This window comes from Culex pipiens, chromosome 2 (assembly GCF_016801865.2).
Source record: "Culex pipiens pallens isolate TS chromosome 2, TS_CPP_V2, whole genome shotgun sequence".
NCBI classification, from domain to species: domain Eukaryota; kingdom Metazoa; phylum Arthropoda; class Insecta; order Diptera; family Culicidae; genus Culex; species Culex pipiens.
In genome coordinates, this window is record NC_068938.1 from 110,910,260 (window position 1) to 110,934,922 (window position 24,663).

The 24,663-nt window shown below is 46.0% G+C and overlaps 2 protein-coding genes across 2 annotated transcripts; one reads left to right on the forward strand and one right to left on the reverse strand.

Annotated features, from left to right (window-relative positions):
• The first annotated feature begins 780 nt into the window (after positions 1-780).
• On the forward strand, positions 781-4,488 carry LOC120431189 (transcription elongation factor SPT5). The gene is made up of 2 exons (XM_039596331.2): positions 781-4,283; positions 4,357-4,488. Exon 1 carries the CDS (start codon positions 905-907, stop codon positions 4,166-4,168), a length of 3,264 nt encoding a protein of 1,087 aa, XP_039452265.1. The 5' UTR covers positions 781-904; the 3' UTR covers positions 4,169-4,283; positions 4,357-4,488.
• Positions 4,489-11,467: 6,979 nt separating this feature from the next.
• On the reverse strand, positions 11,468-23,713 carry LOC120431197 (PC4 and SFRS1-interacting protein-like). Its single transcript, XM_039596340.2, has 9 exons — positions 23,490-23,713; positions 23,312-23,367; positions 22,948-23,095; positions 13,488-13,559; positions 12,888-13,374; positions 12,688-12,825; positions 12,442-12,623; positions 12,260-12,386; positions 11,468-12,196 (listed from the first exon to the last, which is right to left on the reverse strand). Exons 1-9 carry the CDS (start codon positions 23,568-23,570, stop codon positions 12,042-12,044), a joined length of 1,446 nt encoding a protein of 481 aa, XP_039452274.1. The 5' UTR covers positions 23,571-23,713; the 3' UTR covers positions 11,468-12,041.
• Between the last annotated feature and the right edge of the window lie 950 nt (positions 23,714-24,663).

Below are 24,663 nucleotides of genomic sequence, written 5' to 3' on the forward strand. Positions count from 1 at the left end.
AGTTTTTTGTGTGATCAATGTGGTAGATGCTTTGGTGGATTTTTGACAGTTCGAATTATTTTAAGAAAATCCAGCGCGGTTAACCAAAATCAAATTAACAATACAACTTAGGCGTCCGAAGGCTTGATTGTTGAGGCAAGCTTTTATCCAACCCAGGATTCGAACCGACGTCCTTTGGAATGTTAGTCCAACTGCCTACCAGCGACTCCACCGAGACAGGACGCAGGGAGACGACTTCTACACCTGGACTGAACTAACGCCCCGTCCAACGGAATACGTGATCAGACAAATCTCGTCTCGAAAATTCCACCGGGGCCTTCTAGGATCGAACCCAGGCCGACTGGGTGAGAGGCAACCACGCTTACCCCTACACTGTGGGTTCCGGGTTCCGGTTTTTGTTTGTAAAAATTTGGACAAACAGTTCGTTTGCTTACAAACTTGTTTGCCAAACTCGCAAACTGTTTGTCAATAAACTTTTCCGCTAACAATATGGCGAATCAGGCAAACTGTCAAACGCCAAAAATGTGCGTGTCTTGTCTAGTTTGTTTGTTTGTGATAGTCTAATTCATTGGTTGAAACAAATAGTTTTGAGTTGAGAAAAAAACCTAACCAACGAATTCGTACTGTACATCTACAGATTTATGAGCAATCGTGCAGACATTTCATGAACGATGTACAGCATTTTCCTAACATTTGACACGTTTGGCAACCCTGCCCACGCGTCATCTCTCTTCTCTCTCTCTCGCTCTTTCACCGCGAGTGAAGCATTTTTATTTGGAAACGTCATTCAATTTTCATCCCTCGGTTCGGTCGGTTTGGAGTCGCGTTTTCCCAACTTTGAAATTTAGCGAAAAAAAGTGAATGTGGTTGCTGCCGCAGTTTGGAAAGTGATTTTTACAGAAAAATGTCGGACAGTGGCAGTGGCTCGGACAATGACAGTGTGGTGTCGAATCGGTCCCGCAAGAGCGGCGGATCGAACCGTTCGCGGTCCGTGTCCCGTTCGGGTGGTTCGCGTTCAGTTTCCCGGTCGCGTTCCCGCAGCGGCGGCTCGGCGAGGTCGCGCAGTGGCTCGGGTTCGCGGTCCGGGTCCGATGTGGAGCAGATCCGGATGAAAAAGAAGCGCAAGATTTCGGCGGGCTCGGACGAAGAGGATGCGGAGGAGGAGCAGGAACCGGAAGGGGAGGATTTGGACTCGGAGGAGATTGAAGACGATGAGGATGATGATCGTCGCGGGGGGAGGAAGAAGAAGAAGAAGGAACGATTTGGGGGATTTATTATCGACGAAGCCGAGGTGGATGATGAGGTGGACGAGGACGACGAGTGGGAGGAGGGAGCGCAGGACATTGGGATTGTCCCGAACGAGGTGGAGGAGTTTGGCCAGACGGCGCGGGAGATTGAAAATCGTCGTCGTGGCACAAATTTGTGGGACAACAAGGAGGATGAGATTGAGGAGTATTTGCGGAAGAAGTATGCGGATGAGTCCGGGCGGAAGCACTTTGGTGATGGCGGGGAGGAAATGACCGACGAGATTGACCAGCAGCGGCGACTTCCGGGGATTAAGGATCCGAATTTGTGGATGGTCAAGTGTCGGATTGGGGAGGAGAAGGCTACGGTGCTGCTGTTGATGCGGAAGTTCCTGACGTACTCGAATACGGATGAGCCGCTGCAGATTAAATCGGTGGTGGCCCCGGAGGGTGTCAAAGGGTACGTTTATATTGAGGCGTACAAGCAAACCCACGTCAAGGCAGCTATTACGAACGTGGGAAATTTGAGGATGGGTATTTGGAAGCAGGAGATGGTTCCGATCAAGGAGATGACGGACATTTTGAAGGTGGTCAAGGAGCAGACTGGGTTGAAGCCGAAGCAGTGGGTCCGGTTGAAGCGTGGTATCTACAAGGACGATATTGCCCAGGTGGATTACGTCGATTTGGCCCAGAACCAGGTCCACTTGAAGCTGCTTCCTCGAATTGATTACACACGGTTGAGAGGAGCGCTGCGGACGACGTCGTCAGAGAATGACGAAAACAAGAAGAAAAAGAAACGACGACCGGCGGCCAAACCGTTCGATCCGGAAGCAATCCGTGCGATTGGCGGAGAAGTTACGTCCGATGGTGACTTCCTTATCTTTGAAGGAAATCGTTACTCCCGCAAGGGTTTCCTGTACAAGAACTTTACCATGTCGGCGATTCTGGCCGAGGGCGTCAAACCAACGTTGGCCGAGTTGGAGCGGTTCGAGGAACAGCCAGAGGAAATCAACATTGAGCTGGCGGTTTCGTCCAAGGAGGATACCAACTCGACGCACACCTTCTCCATGGGTGACAACGTAGAAGTCTGCGTGGGCGATCTGGAGAACTTGCAGGCCAAGATCATTGCCATCGACGGGGCGCTTATTACGGTGATGCCCAAGCACGAAGATCTTAAGGATCCGTTGATCTTCAAGGCGTCCGAGTTGCGCAAGTACTTCAAGACAGGAGATCACGCCAAGGTTTTGGCCGGTCGTTACGAGGGCGAAACGGGTTTGATTGTGCGCGTTGAACCGCAACGGATCGTGCTGGTGTCGGATTTGACGATGCACGAGTTGGAGGTGCTTCCGCGGGATCTGCAGCTCTGCTCGGATATGGCAACCGGTGTCGACTCGCTGGGACAGTACCAGTGGGGAGATTTGGTCCAGCTGGACGCACAAACCGTCGGCGTGATTGTACGTCTGGAGCGGGAGAACTTCCACGTGCTGGGAATGCACGGCAAGGTCATGGAATGCAAGCCGACTGCGCTACAGAAGCGCCGAGAGAATCGTAACACGATCGCGCTGGATTCGGACCAGAATCAGATCCGTCGTCGGGATATCGTAAAGGTGATGGAAGGACCGCACGCTGGTCGGGATGGGGAGATCAAGCACTTGTACCGCAACTTGGCGTTCCTGCACTCGCGGATGTACACCGAGAACGGAGGTATTTTCGTGTGTAAAACCCGGCATCTGCAGCTGGCCGGTGGCAACAAGACCCAGGGAAATGCCCTGATGCCGATGGGTCAGTTTGGCTTTATGTCACCCCGGATTCACTCGCCGATGCATCCATCGGGAGGTCGTGGTGGTGCTCGGGGCGGTGGCCGTGGAGGAGGTCGCGGTGGGGCGAATCGCGTCAGCCGGGACAAGGAAATTCTTGGCAAGAGTATCAAAATTACCGGAGGACCGTACAAGGGTGCCGTCGGAATTGTCAAGGACGCGACCGAAAGCACGGCTCGCGTTGAACTGCACTCTTCGTGTCAAACCATCTCGGTCGACCGGAACCACATTGCCGTGGTCGGATCGACGCCGAAGGAGGGATCCGTTTCGAGTTACATCCGTACTCCGAGCCGTACGCCAAGTGGCAGCTACGGTGCCCAAACACCGGTCTACTCGGGCTCGAAGACACCGCTGCACGGATCGCAGACTCCGTCGTACGACGTGGGCAATCGTACTCCGTACGGTTCGATGACTCCGTCCCACGATGGCAGCATGACTCCACGTCACGGCGCCTGGGATCCAGCGGTCACAAACACCCCGGCTCGAAGCAACGACTTCGACTTTAACATGGAGGAACCATCGCCCAGCCCGGGCTACAATCCGAGCACACCCGGTTATCAGATCAACACGCCGTTCGCTCCGCACACTCCCGGAAACATGTTCAACACGGAGAACTACAGCCCGTACCAACCGAGCCCCAGCCCAAGTCCCTCGCCCTACCAGGTCAACTACATGGGCACTCCGTCCCCGAGCGGATACTCTCCGGCCACACCCGGAGCGCCCCAATCACCGTACAATCCGCAAACACCCGGCGCCAGCCTCGATTCCCAGTTTGGCGAATGGTGCACCACGGACATTGAGGTCGAAATCCGCAACCACGACGATTCCGATCTGGCCGGCCAAACCGGCTTCATCCGGACCGTCACCAGCGGCGCCTGTTCCGTGTTTCTGCCCGAGGAGGACCGCGTCGTTACGGTGCTGAGCAACAATCTGGAACCGGTCGTGCCGACGGTGGCCGGCGATCGCTTCAAGGTCATCTTCGGTGACGAGCGCGAAACGCTGGGCGAGTTTCTGTCGCTGTCCAGCAACAAGGAGGCCATCGTGTCGATCAACGGCAAAAAGAAGCTGCTGCCGCTCAACTACCTGTGCAAGGTCAAGTTGGACTAGGCGCGGCGCGGCGGAAGTTTGGACATTTGTAAATAGTTGTTGTTTGCTATTGACACCGAGGACTATGGATTTACTGTTCTGTAAAATTTATTCATTTTTATTTCATTAGCTTAAGGTGAGACGGGATGGAACTCCGGTTATTCGGTATAACTTACAGTATTGTTTCTCTCTCTCTCTATTGCTTCCAGATTATCTCTCACTGACGACGGACGTGGAAGCAAAGGAGGAGGAAATTGGACCGAGCAACTGCATCTGCAACGGACCGTCCTGCATTTGCTGTATAGACTTTAACATGACCTACATCGATCTCGGTGGACCAGGTTTGTGTCCTCGTCACTCCAATCCCTCTGATATGTTTTCTAAAACAATCTCACTTTCTACCCTAGGTTGCGTCCGGCTAAAGTACCTCTCGGCCGAGGAGGGCATCGCGTTGAACGTTTCGTACGGCGACAGTGTCCTGCACAGCCAACGAGTCAAGGGTCCGGACCCAGCGCCCACCTGCCTCAGCATGTTTGCCCGCCTTGCCCAGATGTGCGCCCGCTTCAGCGAGCTGCTGCCCACCGATGACGGTCTGCGCGGCTGCCTCCGCCTTGAACCGATGCTGCTGGGCGAAGTTCAAGTCGAGCTGCCGCTCGGTTGCTTCCGCATGAGCCCCAAAGGAGTGGTGCTGATCAAATCGTCCGAGGAGGAAATCAAGGAACAACAGCCCCAGGAAAGGTTTGCGTTCTGTGCGAGTTTTTTTTTCAAATGCAACTTCATACAACCTAACTTTTTCCCCAGCGTCGAACGGGTAAACACCGAAAAGAAGCAGGAGGAAGAAGAAGAGCAAGCCAAACCGGCCCCGGCCGCAGCCGCCGTTCCCGCGACGGCAAACGCCACCTCGCCGCTGTCGCTGCTGGACAACCTCTCGACGGCGGACATTTTGGCCGCGGTGAGCGAATCGACCGACGAGGGTATCGCCATGATCTCCAGCTGGTTCGGGCTGGACGTGAAGAAGGAGCTGGCGGCCGCCGACGCGGACGATGAAGAAAGTGCGGCGGAAACGGGTGCGAAAGAAGGCGCCGAGAAGAACGAAGCGAGTGATAGCAGGAAATGAGATGTGTTGTCGGTTGGTTAGAATGCGAGAATGCGATGTTTGATAAACAGTTTGCTGACCACAAAGTCTACTGATATAGTATTTAGTGTAATGTTAGAAAGATAAATCATCCATACGTAGAATAGGTTCGTCTGATAGTGATATGAGAGTTAACTTTAATTTGAACGAATAGAAATTTTTACGATCACAAAATTAATAAATCTCTTTTCTTTTTTGAATCCTTTTCCTAAAAAACAATACAAAGGAAGTGTGCCACCATTACCCTTCAGCCACACTTTTTTCTAATGTTGGTACCACTGTGTTGGTACACAGTTCGAACACTGTGTCACGTCACGGTGCACTGGACGATAACGTTCCCATGTCACGATGATGTTGAAAATTGCCCGAACTGCTTTCAGCTCAGACGGCGTTGTCGATCCTTTCTCGAGATGAACCAGGTACAGTTGATCACGATACTTGATGTCCTTGTTGTGTCTCGTCATCTTGAAGACTTCGATTACGTTCAACTTAAGAGTTTTGAGCTCTTCTTTCAGCACACTCACATCCATGTCGTACAGGCCTCGGAGAACCTGTTTCATTAGGGTGTAATATCAAAATCGATTTTCCAGCACAGCAATTTTCCAGTTCCTTTTGGGGTCCTAAACAACTCCCCAAAGTTTGGGAACGATTGGTTTAGTCCTCACTTTGCGCAAAGCGATTCAATTTTCCATATAAATTTGTATGGGAAAAACCATTTGTTTGGATTTTGATATTTATAAAATCCACGTTTCACGCTGGGGACCATCCATAAACCACGTGGACACTTCAGGGGGGGGGGGGTATGGCGATTGTCCACGATCCATACAAAAAAGATTTATTTTGTATGGACAATTGTCCACGAAGGGGGGGGGGGGGGGTAACAGATTCCTAAAAAAGTGTCCACGTGGTTTATGGATGGTCCCCTGTACTAAAACCGGATTCATATTCGGATGCTCTGGAAGGTGCTCTACAACTTTTCCGAAGAGAGTATGGTGCTAACTTGCTCCTAAAAAAAGATACAGCGTGTTCAAAACTCGTCTAAAACGTGTTTTTTGCGCCAAAATCACGTTTTAGACGAGTTTTGAGGACGCTGTATCTTCTTTCAGGGACAAGCTAGCACCATACTCTCTTAGGGAAAGTTGTAGAGCACCTTCCAGAGCATCCGAATATGAATCCGGTTTTAGTACAGCGTGAAACGTGGATTTTATAAATATCAAAATCCAAAAAAATGGTTTTTCCCATACAAATTTATATGGAAAATTGAATCGCTTTGCGCAAAGTGAGGACTAAACCAATCGTTCCCAAACTTTGGGGAGTTGTTTAGGACCCCAAAAGGAACTGAAAAATTGCTGTGCTCGCTGAATTTGTACAACTTCATTTTTTTCCATACAACCATATTACACCCTACTGTTTCATGGGTCGTTTACCTGGATCGTCATGGCTGTAGTATTCAATCTTTGTGTTGTTCAGGAAATCCCGAACGTAGTTGTAATCCTTTCTGGTAGGTAGCAGAATTTTGAGTCCATCAGCACACAAGCGAATGGAAGCTCGTGAAGCACCAGATTTGATAAACCCGGTCAGCCATTTTCGCACCGATTCCGATGACGATGTTTTCACAAAAATGGGTGGCACCTTTTCCCGTCGTTCAAATTCTTCTTTTTCGCTCACGTCAACAGGGAGGGTAGCGAACTGTTTTTCAGGCGAATTTTGGGGTCCTTGCTCAAACTGCCTGGCTTTGCATGTAGCGCATCGGCATTCTTTTGCTTCTTCAAATCTGTCGATCCTACTGGTGAGGATTGCCTCTTTTTCTTGCCGTGAGAAATTTTTTGCACTTTTTTGGTGGGTGATTCGTTTCTCTACTAATCGCAGACTCCAGCCCAGCCACTTTTCGTGGGTGATCGCGCAAGCAACACACTTTGTCAGATAAACGTATTTCCTAACTGGTTGTATAACCAATCCGCTTCGTTATCACAACTTGTTCTACAACTCCTGTGAACTTGAAAAAGCGCACTTTTTTTATTGTATAACTTGCCAGAAAAAGATGCATGTTATCAGAGTAAGTTGTACAAATGTATTTGACAACACTGTGCTATCTAACAAGAGATTCAACGAAAAAAGGGGGCGTGGTTTACGGCTGTGCTGTCAAATCAAAGCACACACTGGAAAGGAAAGTTAGATAGAAAACAGCTGCCTAACCGTCGACTAACTTACATGTAAACAAACGTTTCCTATTAGAATTTCAATCAACGACCAAGCTAATAAAAAAAGTGCGCTTGTTTCTGCAAGATTTATTTAAAATAATTCGAAATCGAATTTAAAAAAAGAAAAACAATCATGGCGCGCATGTGATTTGTGTGAAATTCCCTGCATGGTGAACTTTTAGAAATTCCTTTTTTGATGAACTTCCTCTTTCCCAAGATTCGATCCGACGACTTCGACGACTTGTTGTTATCTCCACGGCAGGTCCAGGCGCTCTTCCGCATTGCTCCACGGGGCTTCATAATAAATGAGCTAACCTAATCGTCAATAAGAAGGTTGCTGTCTGCTAAAGAACGAAGGCTGTCATTGGAATTGAAGTTATATAAGTTTGTTTCAAGTCAGTTTTTATAACTGCATTATATAACTTTGTTATAACAAACCGTTTCAACTGTCATTTCGATTACCGTACCACGGAGTAATGTTGAAAATCGGTTCGATTTTGATTTGTTGTTTTCTCCATCATAAACTCTATAAGCTGATAATTTTTGTAGCTTTTACCAGTGACATGTTTACAAATCAATCGGTCAACAATTAAAACTATTGTAATCTTCAATGAATAAACATTATTGAAACTCTAAATTCCTCATGTACAAATTTACACCACCTAACAACACGCAATGTCAAGTTGAATATGTATGTTGAGCATCAGTTATATAATCTATTCTCCGATATCATTTGTGTAACAAAGCGAGAAAACCTAAGGTTATTTATAGAATGGTTGGCCACGCCTATTTTCTAGAAGATGCCGTCAAATGACAATGTTGGATAAGCAGTGAAACAAACAGTGCAATATTGTTTTTATTCAACAAACTGTTTTCGAGTCAAACATTGCAGATGAGGGAACAGCATCTTGGCATATCAGCACTTGGACGTTCAATTACAGCTCATAAAAAGTGTTTGCGAGTAAAATAAAGTGATAAATAGGGGAACTATACCCTTTCTCAGCCTATTTCTATTATCGGCCTATCAGCACTTTGATCATGAATTACGGCTTTAATAAAGTGTTTTTGACTGTCCCAAAGTAATAAATAGCTCAAGTTAAAGTGAGCAAGCATCTTTTCATTGTTGATACATCTGAAAATGTTGATTTAATAGCGGAAAACGGCAAAAGTGATGAGAATTGGTCGAACGGCTTAGTGTGATTAAAATGGGTTAATTTCCCCTAGCTCAATAGGAAGTGAGCAAGTAAGTTTTTATCAAAAGTGTTCCAACATAAATTGTTTTAATAGTGAAAATCAGCAAATTGGATGGAGTTAGGAGCGAGTGCATATTCCCTATGTTGTGTGTAAAAGTTTGGAAAAGAGTGAAGTTGACTGTGTTTTAACACTTTTATGGCACACATCTCATGAGTTACATAAGTCAGTTATACAAGTAGTGAAAGAAACTGATATTTAACTAACGTTGACATTTGTTCACGTATGTTGAACCAAAACAGCTATCTAACTATTATTCAACAATCGACAAGTTATGAGTGCTACTTGCGGCGCTTAAAATTTCGTCACAAATGGCAGACCTCGAGGCAGACACAAAGGAGCGCTGAAAGAAAAAAGAGCTCAGCCGATATTAGAAATTGCGTGGAGCCCAGTACATTCTCCTCAGATTAGAATAAATACACATGGGATACACATTTAATGCTTGTAAAAGGGATAGAATAACTTTTAGTAAAAGTCAAATTAAATATAAATGTACACAAAAAACTGCTCTACTCGTTAGTGTACTTGATTTTAGTAAATTTCATGGAACATCCAGATTATCCAGCATCATTCAGACACGACCGCATAGTAGGGCATCATTCAGACACGACCGCAGTCTCCCAACTCCAAATAGGCATCCTTGACTGATGCCTGTGCCAGGAAACTACTACTTCTACTACAGTCGAATCTCTGGCTGTCGATCTTCTCGATATCAATATTGCCCCTGCTGTCAATAAATTTTTCAGTCCCTTCAAGAAGCATGCTTTGATTTTTTGTTCTATAATTGGATAACTCCCGCTCTCGACGGTCCCTTCAATATCGACAACGAGAGAGTCCACTGTACTACTACTTTTCGTGAGTGTTCGCAGGGGGATGGCGTCGCCATTTTTAGCCCCCATTTTCCACTTTTTCACATCGAAACCGACTACTTTATCGACTTCATTTTGCTGGGCGAGATAGGACGCCGTCTATTTTTAGACGATGACTCAGCACTTTTCCACTCTTGCACTTAAAAAAACCAGAAGGCAACACGATGTAACGTCACGTCCCTATTGGTAGCACTAAGCAGACCCAATAGAGTGCTGGAAGAAAAAAGAACTAAGCTGAAAATGGAAAAATGGGCGTGGCCCAATGCATTCTCGTCTGATTAGAATACATTTTTGACATATTTTTTTTCAAATGCTTGTAAAAGGAATATAATAACTTTTAGTAAAAGTGAAAATAAACAGAAATGTTCACAAAAAGTTGCTCTACTCGCTGGTGCACAAGACAACTTACTGAACACATTTAGCGTCACGGTAGTTTATGAAACTTGTGAAACATGTTTGAAATCCGTTTTAAATCTTTTAGTTCTTTACTGCCGTTCTACGCATAACTGCCCCATGTTCAAAAAAGTGCAACTGAGAAAAACGCGATTGAAATTTTTCGACCGATTTCTGTGTTTCTACGCATAATTGTCATATTCACCCTATGTGTCCCTAATCGCCCCAGTTATCAGTTTATCACCCTAATTTGTGATCTTCTGGCTATACAACAGATAAACAAGGCATAATGCTTAGTAAAACTAATGATTCCGTGTAAGAAAATACTTGGTGGGACAATTATGCGTAGAAGTTCAACGATGGGACAAACAGACTTGGTGTTGTTTTTGATGAGTTTCCGAACAAAGTACCAGATTTTATGTTTTTTCTTAAAGTACACATTAGACTAAACTTAAAAATGGCATAAAGTCAAAATCATCAAAAACTGACATGGGACAATTATGCGTAGAACGGCAGTTTAAATGAACTACATTTTCGAGGAAGAAATTTTCCGTCGGTTGAATCGATTATCGAATCTTTTTTATTTTTAAATACATGGGCCGAGACGTGTGGTAGGGAATTGGGTCCTAAAATGAAGCTTAGATTGCTGATATTATTGTTTACAGCGATAAAGCTTATTTTTCTGAGTACAATGACCCTTTGTACGAGCACAAAGAATTTAAAATGGATTTTAAAATCAATTTTGAAAAATTAACCTCGCGGTCCTTCTTGACAGAAAAGCTCCTACTTGACAGCTCGTTCCAAGGGGACCATAGTTGATCCATCGAAAAAATGTTGTCCTGTCAAAAAAAAAATGTTGCATTAAAATTAAAAAAAGTGATCAGAAATGGTTTTTAATCGTGTTTTTTACCGTTGTACATAAAAATTGACATAGGACTTTAGTACCCAATTACAACGCCAACAAGTACGTGTGCTACAATACCTTTGTAATGTCGAACATGGCGCCTTAAATCGGACTGTTTCTGGGAATGTGGTAGACCCTGGAAACTTACGTCGAACTATGAGAATGTGAATACTTATTACTTACACAGGCTCGCTGCTGGTGCTGGAGATGCTTCCGAACGGGGGAAGCCATTTTGTACTCAGAATGATTGGAAAGAACAATGTAGTAGTGGTACTGTCTGCCCAACGAGAAGAAGCCTAGCCCCGTTGATACTTATCGTGTCTAAAGGAACGTCATTCTGTGGGTCGTCGGTAAATGTATCGCGAATCCCCGCGAACCATCGCCTATTGATGTCATGGTCGCAGCTGAGTGAATTCCTAGGAGATCCCGAACATGTAAAACGCTGCGCCGGTACTTGAAAGTCCAACAACAACAATCTGAATCCTGATGACTTTTTGGTTGGTTTCTTGTCTAGTTTGCTTGTTTGCAAAAGTTCGAATCTCTATAAATAACATAAAACATCCAACCTTCAATATATTTATTTTTATTATCTTTCTTCTCTTAGTTTCATTTACAAAATTATTTCTTAATGAATTTAGCATTTTACACGGAAGCTGTCTGCTGCGCCACCATGATGGGTAAGTAGAAACAATAAAACTGTAGTTTTTAAGATTTGAAACAAATGAATTTGCTGGAATTAACGACAGAGACAGGGAGAAGATGAGCGTTGGCATCGTACAACATAAATCAACGTTCGGTAGAACATGCCGACAGTTCCCGGTGCAGAATTAGAAGTTAGAACAGTTGCTAAATGATCCCGTTGTGAGAATAAGAAGAGAAAGTCGAAACAAAACGTGCTAAACTCCAGTTTTTCTTCCTTTCATCCTTCCGTTAAATACTATTTTAATAGTAGTCCTTAGTAATCGAAAAAAAACGCTAACCATACTCCGAGCTCTTCCGAGTACGACCTGTCTGGACTCACTCTCTCTTAAATGTTAAAAAAAAGATCGCTTTGTTTTTTTTTTCTTCTACCTCTCTGACACGACACAGAAGAAGATTGGGGATATCTTAACGGGGGGATTCGAGACTTCAGCAGGCTGGTTTACGTCTCCGTTAAACTCTCGCTCGCGGACTTGTCCGGACTGCTGCTGCTGCTGTTGTCATTGTTCTTTTTGTCTTCCGCATCGGCTGCCGTCGCGCTGTTAGCATCTGTGCTGCACCCGTTCTTCTCGTCGTCGTTCAAGTTTTGCTCGATATCTGCAAGATATTGAAAAATGTTTAAATAAAGGAAATGCTTTAATTCTCCCCGCAACTACCGACCTCCTTCATCGACTAGTAAAAACAGCTCTTCCTGGCTGAGGTGCTTTGTGCGCTGCTGGAACTTGTTGACCTCCTCGCCGAATGCTTCCCAGAAGGGGACCGTTCCCTCCGGAACCGAGAACATGGTCTGAAAGGGGAAGATTATGTATCTGGCCTTTGAATGCTTATTAAAGAGCGCAAACCTTAAACTGATTGTAGATCTGCTCGGCCTTGGTTCGAATCTGCTGCGCCTGGAAGTCGAACTTGATCCGCTCCTCGTCGGCCATGTTCCAGGCCTTGGCGTTGCCCACGTACTTCCGCAGACGCTTCATGGTTTCCACGCAGTTGGGGTTCTTCTTGAGCATGGTGGGCGTCACCTTCAGCTCTGTGGACAAGTTAAGAAACGAATTTATTATTATTCCAATTACATAGGTTAAAAAGTCTCTTACGTTGGTACTGTTCCATAAGCTCGACGCATTTCTCGGGATCTGCCTTGGCCAACCCAACGCACGACTTGATTTCCAAGTTGAGCTCAACCAGTTCACGCTCCAACTTCAAGAAGTAGACCCGTTCGCTCTCAATTTTGTCTACAAAAGAAGAAAACAGTCAAAACCAAGCTTCAACATCAACTTCAAGAACCCATCCATACCAAACGGATTCGGCTTCTTAGCCGGAGCCGCCGCCACCGTCGGCGCAACAGCGGTTGGAGCGACCTTCTCGATCTTGGTCGTCGAGGTGGCCCTCTTCTTGGCCGGCGACGGCGCCACGGCCGGTTCTTCCTCCTCGCCGTCCAGATACCGTTTCGGCTTGATCTTGCGACCGCTGCGGCTGACCACTTCCGGTTGCGGTTCCTTCGCGGGACTCGCAACGGCGACTGATTCGTCCTTCACCGGTTCATCCTTGACGGGGGCGGTCTTTTTGGGGGCCGCCGAGGGACTGTCGGCAGCGGCCGTCGCTTTTTTGCCCGACTTTTTGCTGGGTTCTTCTTTGACCGGCTTGGCGGAAGTCTCCTTGGTGGTGGTGGCAGCTGCGGCGACGCTGCTTTCATCGCCATTCTTGGTGTCGTCCTTTTCCGACTTTATGCTGCTGTCGACGACGGTTGAGTTGGCCGAGATGCGCGACGCGTTGAAGCTGGCCTGGAAGGATAGAAGCGCAACAGGTTAGCTTGGCGTTCGGATGTTGGGTTCATATTGTCGGGGGGTCCTTAATTGTCGCTCATTGGCAATACGGCACATTTCTCTTTACTTGCCTCGGTCGTGTTCAGAGTATCGTCCGCCTTCGAATCATCGGCCGCGGCAGACGACGAGGGACCGGATCCGAGCTGGAAAAATGAGGAAGTTATGAGATATGGGATTGTTGTTTGTAACTTCAATTCAATTTTAAAAACATGTTTTCAATTTTATTTTAATTTTTAGAGATTTATACACATGAAAAGGCCTAACGACCTAACTGCAACAGCTAGGCCGGGATTGTGCCGGGATCGAAAGACGTGATCACACATTTCACATCTCAAGAAATTGGATCACCAGGTTACCAAGATCGCTGTCGATCGCCTTAGAGACAACGACATGTGGCCAGAAGGTCGAAACTACGGGAAGTGTATCGTTTTTGGACTTATAGTCAACCCCACCGAGTTTTTTTTTTGTTTTTTTTTGTTTGAGTCATAGACAAAACTACATCAGTAGAGTGTTAACAATAGAATGAATTTGATTTTGGACTGTCGTCCCATTACACCTTCATCTCCCGACTCTTCTATCATCTGATCTTCGTCGTCTCCCATTACTCTTCCTCGACGTGTTCCGGTACTTGACCGATTTCTCCACGCAACATCTTGATCCGCAGGTTCTGCTACGGCTTCGTAAGAATTTCTGCCAACATCTTCTCAGGCGGACAGTACATCGATTATCTCTCCTCAATCTTGTTGCGAACTAGGTGCTTGCTTTGATTGTCCGCTTAGATCGGTACAGTTCTTTTTCTTGATTCCGAACTCGCCCAGCAGCTTCTGTATCCAGATCAGCTCCTTGCATCCTTCAGTCAGCGCTACCCGTTCAGCTTCCGTCGAGGACAGCGCTACGCAACTCTGCTTCCAAGAGGCCCTGTCTGGACAAGAATCGATGTGCTAACGGTCTGGTCGGATGTGACCAGCTATGTACAGCAGACATCCGATCAATCTCAGATAATCAGTGTTGTTGGGTAGCTGATCGTTCTACTCGTTCTGCTGTAGATAGGCTGGATCCAAGGGAATCTTCGCCGCTCGCTTGCTTAATTTCCATTCCCAGGAAATGCCCAGCCTTTGCCTGGGCGAATCCCAGGAACTTGCCATAAAGGTACGCTGAAGTTGTCATGTCTTTAAATGTTTTTGACCAAACTCAAATTTGGAGATATTGAAAACGTTTAACTTGAAAAATTTCCAAAAAATGCCACTGCGATTTCTCGGAAATGGCTGATCGGATTTGGACACTTCCGGTTGCATTCGATCCCTCTTAGCTTCCGATAAGTCGCTATTGAAAGTCTTACCCGTAGCCCTTTCCTGTCAAAAGATATTTACGAAAAACGATTTGCAAACCTAAAACCGAAAAACAAAAAGCGATGAAAATTTTTCAAAATTGCTTCATTTTTTGCATAACTAGGTAGTCTGAAATGTCCTCCATCTCTGGATGAAACGGGACAAAAATCCAATGAAATTTGCCAAAGTTACAGCCACTTTAAGAAAACTGTTTGCATTTAGCCGCCTTCATATCGACTAAAACGAAGCCAAAATTAACAAAATTTTCGGCATGTTACACATTTTTGTAAAGCTCTTTCAAAGCCCAATCCACTGAGATACATATCTCGACGAATTATTAAGCTTAGTCGTTAATATCTGCGCTAGACTGCTATTTTTGACGATACCAATGCATTATCACATGCTGGTTCGCTCATCCGGCTAAAAATCCCAGAACTATTATACTTCATTCGAAAGCATTTTTTATCGTGCTTCGAATGTCATCTTACAAAATAAAATTCCCTTTGTGAATCGCGTCCAGCATGCAAAGATTCCGCCGACCTCAAATCAGGTCCAGAATGGCCTCAAAAACGTCTTAGCCAAGCCAAGTCAAGTCAAGTCATTTCGGGAAATGACAATGTGTAATGTGTTCTTAGATACCTATCCATGAGCCATCGATCAACTCCGTTAGCGATACACTTTTCACCCCGGAATGCGAGAGAGGAAGAGAGTTTATGGAAATTATGACTCGTTCGAGCACTGCATTAGTTTTTACGTCGTGACAGCATTAGACAGCTTGCGTGCATTGTTTACATGGATTTTTTTCCCCTGGGGGGTAAGGCTAAGACCACAGTTGGTACAACTCGCAACATGGATTTTCGTCGACAGACCATTCGAGCATTCGATTTAGTAAGTCTATAGACTATATACTTTATAAAGTTATATGCTTTCTGTCAAAAAGGATTGCAAAGTTATTATTTTAAATCAAAGTTATTATTTCAAATCCATTTTAATTCCTTTGCGGTCGTATAAAGGATCATTGTACCGTGAAAATTAAGCTTTATCACTGTGAACAATAATATTAGCAATTTATTTGAATTTTAGAACTCAATCAACGAATCGTCTCTATATATACATGTACATTCTCAATACATTAATTTTGTATGAACCGAGAAGAGGAAGCCCCCATTCACCACTGTGGATTAAGTGACGTTTTGTCTTCCTCACCTTACTGAGGAAAGGCTATAAAATCACACAAAAAACGAAATTCTTAATTTGACCTACTAGACCCACCTTCATGTATACATATCGATCGACTCAGAATCAGATTTTGAGCAAATGTCTGTGTGTGTGGTGGGATGTTGGTTAAAAAAATTTGCACTGAGTTATCTCGGCAATGGCTGACCCGATTTGGACCGTTTTGGTCTCGTTTGTTTCGTCTTGGGGTCCCATAAGTCGCTATTGAAAATGATAAAGTACTTCAAAAGTAATACCAAAAAATGATTTTAACAAAAGTCCGGAAGATTGTAAAAAGGGTAGTTTTTGTAAGAAACCTCGTCATGTTATTTATTTTTAGAAAGGTATTTGAAAGACATTTCCAACGAGTTCAGTAGATTGAAAATCTGACGACCCTATCAAAAGTTATAAGCACTTAAGTGTTATTTATGAACTTTTTGGAGGCCGGATCTCAGATATTACCTAGCATTACGCTCTAAATGTGAGGAAGGCACCAACCACCAAATGGTGGATTAAGTAACGTTTTTTTAATAAAACATAGTTTTATTAGACAGGTCCGGTGGTACAGTGCTAAGCGTGGCAACCTCTCATCCCAGTAAGGCCTAGGTTAAATCTCAGACGGACCATGGTGGCATTTTTCTAGACGAGATTTGCCTGATCACGCCTTCTATCGCATGGGGAAATAAAACGTAGGTCCATTTGCGTAAAAGAGGTTTTGGGTGACTCACCACACATAAACTTCGGGCGCCTAGAAATGAGCAGAATCCTGGAACAGAGATCATAAAAACCGGGGGTCGTTGAAGTGGATTGCTTTGCTTTTTTCTAGTTTTATTAGTCGTGAAAACATCAAGTATATCAAGTCATAAAGATGATTCCAGCGTGGACCCCAGGGCTCTTCTCTTGGGTTTCGTCGGTTTTTCTGTTTCGTTTTCGCCGTAGTCCTCTGTAGAAACGTCCATTACATTGAACTGGACCACTATCTAATCTGCTGGTGTTGTTTGGGGATTTTCGACCGATGCAGTAGTAGTTATTTTTCCTCACACTTCTTCCTATGGTGAAATGGTTTTGCACAATGGCGGCAAATTTTAACATGCTGGTTGTACAATACAAAACCAACGTCTCCCTCTACCTTAATATAGAAAGGAATTGGCTTCTCCAGAACCATTCGGACAACCCGAACTCCTATTGATTTGGTTGTAAGTACGCACACCGTCTGAACCGCTCTCTCCCTGATGCCTTTTCGGCTTTCAGCGTCACTCCTTCAAGCAGCTTGAGCAGTCCCCATCCCGTCGGCGACTCACGATCTGCTGCATCACTGCTGCCATCGGCCTGCTGGACATCGGGATGCACGACCCAAAGTACTGAGGAAGCCCCGATTCTCTCCGACGCAGTCGCGCAGTTCGCAGCCAGCGCTCATCTTAGCCATCCCGATCCTGCTGTCGGAAGTAGAGTCGGGGTCTTCCGGTCGTCACCGTCAGGCAAGTACGCACACCGTCTGAACCGCTCTCTCCCTGATGCCTTTTCGGCTTTCAGCGTCACTCCTTCAAGCTGCTTGAGCAGTCCCCATCCCGTCGACGACTCACGATCTGCTGCATCACTGCTGCCATCGGCCTGCTGGACATCGGGATGCACGACCCAAAGTACTGAGGAAGCCCCGATTCTCTCCGACGCAGTCGCGCAGTCCGCAGCCAGCGCTCATCTTAGCCATCCCGATCCTGCTGTCGGAAGTAGAGTCGGGGTCTTCCGGTCGTCACCGTTAGGCAAGTACTCGCACCATTCGAGCTCTGCCTTCCCTGATGACTGTTCCGTTTCCAGAACTATTCCGGAAAGCTGTTCAATCCTTCACTCGAACGTCTCAGTCCCACCTGCACCTGCCCGTCAAGTTCCCGGTATCGCCGCTAGACGCCAATCGCCGCGACTGCCGTGTAACGATTTACTCAACATATACTACCAGAACGTCGGAGGCATGAACACACGGGCTCTCGAGTACCGTCTCGCGTGCTCCGCTATCTCTTACGACGTAATCGCGGTGACGGAAACCTGGTTAAAGAACAACACGCTATCGAGTCAAGTCTTCGGCAACGGGTACGAGGTCTTCAGATGTGATCGCGAGCAGTTTATCAACAGCCAGAAGAAAGACGGTGGGGGAGTAGCTATCGCAGTCCGGCAGGGACTCAACGCGCGAATCGTTTCATCGGACGAGTGGAAGTGCGTTGAGCAAGTTTGGGTCGCCATCGATCTTGCTGACCATACCGTCTACATCTGCGTTGTGTACATCCCTCCCGACCAAACCAACAACGCAAGCGTATTTGAAATCAACTCGTCTTCGGTTTCAACAGTCTCTTCAATGGCACGTCCCTACGATGAGCTAGTAATTCTCGGCGACTTCAACTTGCCCAGACTGATATGGCGGCCAAGCCGGGATGGTTTCCTGTATGCTGATCCCGAACTCTCAACCCAGACCTTGCACGTAACAGAGTTCCTAGACAACTATAGCAGCGCACTTCTGCAGCAGATCAACCAGTTCCCGAACGAAAACAATGTGCTGTTAGACCTTTGTTTCGTCAGCTGCCCAGATATTGCACCCCCGATAGCCATCGCCCCGGCACCGCTAGTCAAGGATGTCCGGCACCATCCACCGCTGCACCTATCTTTGCCTGTTCATTTAGCCAGCGAATTTACGCCCATTGTTTGTGAAGTCCGCTATGACTATCGCAAATCCGACGTTCCCAGCATGCTAGAACTACTTCGGAGCATTGACTGGGAGAACACACTTGACAAGGACAATCTTGACGATGCTGTGCAGACCTTCACCAATATTATCGGCTATGTCATCGACAGACACGTCCCGAAGAAACCAGTTACGAACGCCCGTGTTCCATGGCAAACCAGCGAACTTAGGAGAGTCAAGGCTGCTAAGAGGTCGGCACTGAAAAAGTACTCAAAACATCGAACGTTACCATTGCACAACTACTACGTGCGACTCAACAGCTGCTACAAAAGGATGAGCAAACAGTGTCATGCCGATCACGAAGTACGTACCCAGAAGAAGCTTAAGTCCAATCCGAAAGGATTCTGGAAGTACATCAATGAGCAGCGGAAGGAAATCGGGTTGCCGTCGTCGATGTTCCTTGGCGACAAGACAGCTTCGAATACGGAGGACATCTGCCAGCTGTTTGCCGCAAAATTTTCGAGCATGTTCACACAAGAAGATCTGTCACAACAACAAATCACCGCTGCTGCCAACAATGTCCTTCCAAACGGGCTGGCCCTGAACCGCATCACAATCGATCGCTCGCAGATTCTGGAAGCCGCAACCAAACTGAAGTCATCCAACACTGCAGGTCCGGACGGAGTTCCATCGATCGTCCTGAAAAAATGTATCGACGGGCTTCTAGATCCTCTCGCACATCTCTTCAGTCTGTCCCTCTCCACCGGCTCCTTCCCAAAACTCTGGAAGCACGCATATATGTTTCCGGTGCACAAGAAAGGGGACAAACGGAACGCAGACAACTATCGCGGGATTTCAGCACTGTGCGCCACTTCGAAACTCTTCGAGCTGGCGGTCATGGATCCGGTGTTTTTCTTCTGCAAGAACCTTATCAGCGACGACCAGCACGGTTTTATGCCTTCGCGGTCAACCACGACGAATCTGCTCACTTTTACGACATTCGTGACCGATAGTTTCACCGCCAAATCGCAGACCGACGCGGTGTATACCGACCTGTCGGCCGCATTTGACAAGCTGAACCATTCTATTGCAATCGCAAAGCTGGAAAGAATGGGAATCGGTGGGGTTCTCCTGCGTTGGTTTCAATCCTATCTAACCGGCCGGAAAATTAGCGTCAAGATCGGTGATTGGCTGTCCGCTGTCTTTGAAGCCTTTTCGGGAATTGCACAAGGCAGTCACTTGGGACCACTTGTATTCCTGCTGTACTACAACGACTGTATCCATTCTATCTCGGTTCCACGCCTGTCGTACGCGGACGACATGAAAATCTACTGCCGGATTGACAATGCATCTGACGCTCAAGTTCTCCAACAACAGCTGATCAACTTCGCGGAATGGTGCAAAATTAACCGAATGGTCGTTAATCCAACCAAATGCTCCGTTATCTCTTTTTCCAGAAAACGCAACCCGATTAAGTTCGAGTACCAGATTTGCGGCACTTCAATTCCTCGTGAGAACTGCGTTAAGGATCTGGGTGTGCTCCTCGACACGGAGCTGACATACAAGCAGCACATCTCCTACATCGTCTCCAAAGCATCGCGGCAACTTGGTTTTGTCTTCCGTACAGCCAAAAACTTTACTGACATCTACTGTTTGAAGGCACTTTATTGTGCGTTGGTCCGTTCCACACTAGAATACTGCTGTTCTGTGTGGAGTCCGTACTACGAGAACAGCGTAGCGCGAATCGAGAGTGTGCAGCGAAGATTCATCCGATATGCCCTTCGATCTCTACCCTGGCGGGATCCCTTCCGACTGCCCAGCTACGAAAGTCGCTGTGAGCTGATCAACCTGGACACGCTAGCAGTACGACGAAATGTGTGCCGATCACTCCTAGTTGCCGACGTTTTGACCTCGAGAGTGCAGTGTCCGGCCATTCTCCGTGGATTGAACATTTTCGCCCCCATTCGGACTTTTCGGAACTCCCCATTCCTACGTGTCCCTATCCGTCAAACAAATTATGCAATGTACAGTGCACTGACAGGGCTACACCGGGCGTTTAATTTTGTCGCTTCTTTGTTCGATTTTAACTTGTCTCGTGATGTTATCAAAAGGAAATTCTTGTTGTTCTTTAGACGTTAATTTATGTATTAGTTTGTAAGGTAAAACACCATTGGGGCCCGAGCCTGTTGGTGTCCAAATAAATAACAAATTAAATCACCGTGGAATTTTTAATTGGTTAAATTCGCTTGGTTCTGTTCGGTGACAAGGAAAACGCTACTTTCTTTTCTTGCGACGTTTCGACCTACTATTCTTCGGTCATCTTCAGACGCCTAAAACATAAACATTTACTTTTCTAGTCAATTCCAAGTTACAAAAAGCTCACAAAACATAACTTACAAAATGCAACGCAGCTTTCTTCTGTTGCTGCTTGCTACACCTCCTCTTGCATCGTCAGGTTCTGTCTGTCTTGTTGTTGTTGTTTCCGTTCGTTGGCAGTAGTGACCTCGCGTATTTTAACCACAACGCTGTTGTACACACTGCTAAAAGCTTCACACTCTCTCTGCAAGTTCACAGTGTTCTCTTCCCCGGCAAGCTTAACGTGGAACATCTCCGCTATCTTCCTGCACGCCTGGTCATCAATTCGCTCCAAAATTTTAATCTTGTCGAAGTTGAAAAGATGACCAGCTTGCAGGGAGTGTTGTGATAGACCCGATTTTGGGTCGTTGTTTCTGACGTCACGTTTATGTTCCGCCATGCGAACGTCAACCTTCCGTTTTGTTTGTCCTATGTAGGTTTTGCGGTCCGCACCGCAAGGAACCTCATACACTACGCATGTCTGCTTGCCTAGTGGGAGCGGGTCCTTCAATTTACTGAAGATCCTGGTTTTCACTTTATTTTCTGGTTTGTGTGCTAGTGTTATGTTGTGTTTTCCCAGGATCTTGTTCAATTTCTCACTCAGACATGGGACGTACGGGGCCGACACAAACAACTTGGAGGAGGTTTCCTGCTCTTCTGCTTCTAGTGTGTTGTAGTGTTTGTGTACACGCTGTTGGAACACTTTGTCGATAAACCAGCCTGGGTAGTTGTTTACCTCCAAGATGGTCCTGGCTACCTTTAAAGCTTCCGGGCGGTAGTCCACGTCGGTGAGCTTGATCGCTCTGTCGGTTAGGGCTATCGCGGTGTTTCGTTTGTGCTGCGATGGGCTTTCAGAGAGAAAATCCAACTCTTCGAAACATGTTGCCTTGTGCTGGTTAAAGGCAAATCCAGGAATTTAAGCTTCCCATCAAATTCTTTTTCGATAGTAAATTTCAGTTTTTGATGGAAATTGTTGAAAACTTCAACGATCGCTGGGATATGTTCCTCTTTGGCCACGCAAAAGCAGTCGTCGACATACCTTCTGTAGTGTTCCAGCATCACACCTTCTTCCTCCAGTCTGCGTATGCTCACCTGTTCCAGTCGCTCCATTACTACGTCCGATACGGCTGGAGAGAGTGGAGAACCCATCGGTACACCGAAATTGTGGGAGTATACCTTTCCCTGGTACACAAAGAAAGTCGAGTCCAACACAAGCTTGATCGCCTTCATGAAGCTTTCCTGGTCTATCGTAGTGTGCTGAGCGATCTCTTCCCACCTATCCTCCAGGCAGGTCAACGCGAAGTCCACTGGTACGTTAGTGTACAGCGACGTCACGTCTAGCGAGAACAGGATAGCTCCTCCGTTTGCAATGCCTGGGAAATATTCTCGCCAGGCTTCTCATCGAATGAATTTGACTTCCCCGTAGGCCTCGATTAATTCGTTCGGCATGTGCGGCGGCAAATCGTGTACGCAAACTTGGATGGAGTTGTCCTCCAGGAAAAAAGGTAGCTATACGGAAGACTTGGCCTCTGCATCCTGCCTTGTGATAGAGGTTGAGGCCTAGGTCCGAAGCTTCCTCCGGCGATCCTAGCTCGATGATGATGTGGTTTCGGAAATTGTTGAGTTGTAGGTTTTTAGCTCGTTTTAAGTTCAGTAGAAGCTCGTTGGAGATGAACTTTGAAACAAATGCGATGTCCGATCTTAACGGCAAGACGTTATAAGCTATTACGACCGAGTCAAATCTAGAGTTTTTATTAATGTCCTAAGCTATTGTGTTTCATATGTTTATAGGACCTTTTCAAATAAAACTCTAGAATTGTAAAAAAAACTCGGAATTAAGTCATTAGAGGATCTGGCCCAAGTAACGTAGTTCTACGTCATTCATGTCTATGATTTTAGTTCAACTTTTTGAAAGAGCTTGTTTCCAAGCCTAGCAACCATATTCTCTCTCTCTCAACTTACCGCAATCGGACTCGGGTCTTCGCCGTTCAACGCCGACTCGATCTGGACAATGGCCTCCTTGAAGCCCTTCCGCTTCATGATCTTTTCCGTGGCATATTTTGCCTTGGTTTCGCTGTACGCGAACAAATCCTCCAACTTGATGTTAGCGCTGCAAGAACAAAAAAAAATCATTCATTAAGTCCCATATTATTCTCCAGACGCGGAATCCATCTTAGATTTCTGTGTTGTTTTATTTTTCCTCCGCCTTGCGTCACTTCCTCCGACATTCCACAGCACACCAAAGTAAAAGAAAAATCGCAGTGACCACTGACGGAATTAGACGCCGTCCAATCGGAAAAAATGCGCCAACTTGGATTATACTCACGTTTCCCCGGTGCCGTAAAAGTACACATTGTACTTGCTTTTCTCGATTTTGGTAATCTGAAAATGGACAAAATTGTTGAAGTTTCTAAAACTCGGGAAGAGAGGAACCAAGAGGGAGATGGAAAAAAAAGCAAAGAAAAAGGGAAGCCATCGTTCCTCCCCGCAACGCGCAAAATTACCTTCGCGGGCCAGGGCGGGTAGCCCTTCACTTTGGCAAATACCAAGTCTCCGATTTTGAACGATTTTTTCGACGCCACCATGGCTGCTACGGATTGCGACGGTTTCCGGCTTGAAATGGGTCCTTCCGGTGGTGTTAAATCCGAATTCTGGGACCGATGGTCAGCGGGTGATAGTGCGCTTGTTGGATTTAGTTCACACAATTTTTGATGCGATCGCGGACAGAAAAAACAGTGTTGCCAAGTAACTTTAAAAAAAAACGGCGTGACGTTTGCACATTCACTTTTCGACAGGGCATAAATTCCTGCTGCATGGGATTTGGGGGCACAAACACGCTTATTCAGACAAGTTGAAATTTGGCTTGAAATTTGTAGGAGAATCTAGATTGAGAATGTGTGCAGTGGATAACCAGCCAACTTAACATACTTTCCCTCTCTTATAGCCCCTTCCCGCCCACCTTGCGACGGTGCAGCTTCAGCCGAATGGACCTGGGCAGTGCTCAAAATCAAATTCCGTTCCGAGGGCCTCATCAACCCCATGTTCCGAATGCGCTTCCAGGATCGGGAACTCCCATCCTGTTCTTTACGCGCGTCGAATCCACCATCCGGAACCGTCCAGCCTGGGGTATTCAGAATTGACCGGTGGCGTACCGTAAGAATCGGTACAGCTTTGGCTTAGACTCGGATGTTATCCTACCTTGGGCAGAAGCGTTAAATACAAAGTTTTTTATAACATACTGTTTAAACTTTTTAAAAATAAGTGTAAAAATCAAGCACATTTTTTTCTGAAATAAGTGTAGTAGTGTTAAATGTTGTGTATTCTTGCCATAAAAGGTTTATTTTCCAATTAAAAGTAAAATACTTTTACCGATACAACGATCTTGTTCGAAAAATGCATGGTAGTATCAAAAACTTTCCAACTTTTAAATTGAAAAGTTTGAACTTTCTACGAATATTCACCAACGCGAACTTTTAATCCAACGAGCGATCTTTTTAAATTTAGAGTTTTTTTTCTTTGGGTGTAGAAGAATCACAACGTCGCACGTCTTGACGGGGTAGGAATTGACCAGAAATATACGAGAAATCTTATTTTGAGTAAAAATCGTTTGTTTTACCAGTTTGAAACAAAGGGACAAGCTTTGTTTTGATCTTTGTTTTGAACAACATTTTGTTTGTC

What these genes read in the sequence shown, in the direction of transcription:
- LOC120431189 (XM_039596331.2), top strand. Translation starts at nt 905, where the DNA reads ATGTCGGACAGTGGCAGTGGCTCGGACAATGACAGTGTGGTGTCGAAT.
- LOC120431197 (XM_039596340.2), bottom strand. Translation starts at nt 23,570, where the DNA reads ATGGTGGCGTCGAAAAAATCGTTCAAAATCGGAGACTTGGTATTTGCC. An exon ending in ATACTCTGAACACGACCGAG is followed by an intron (nt 13,375 to 13,487) that starts GCAAGTAAAGAG and finishes CTATCCTTCCAG; the next exon opens with GCCAGCTTCAACGCGTCGCG. An exon ending in GCTTATGGAACAGTACCAAC is followed by an intron (nt 12,624 to 12,687) that starts GTAAGAGACTTT and finishes ACTTGTCCACAG; the next exon opens with AGCTGAAGGTGACGCCCACC.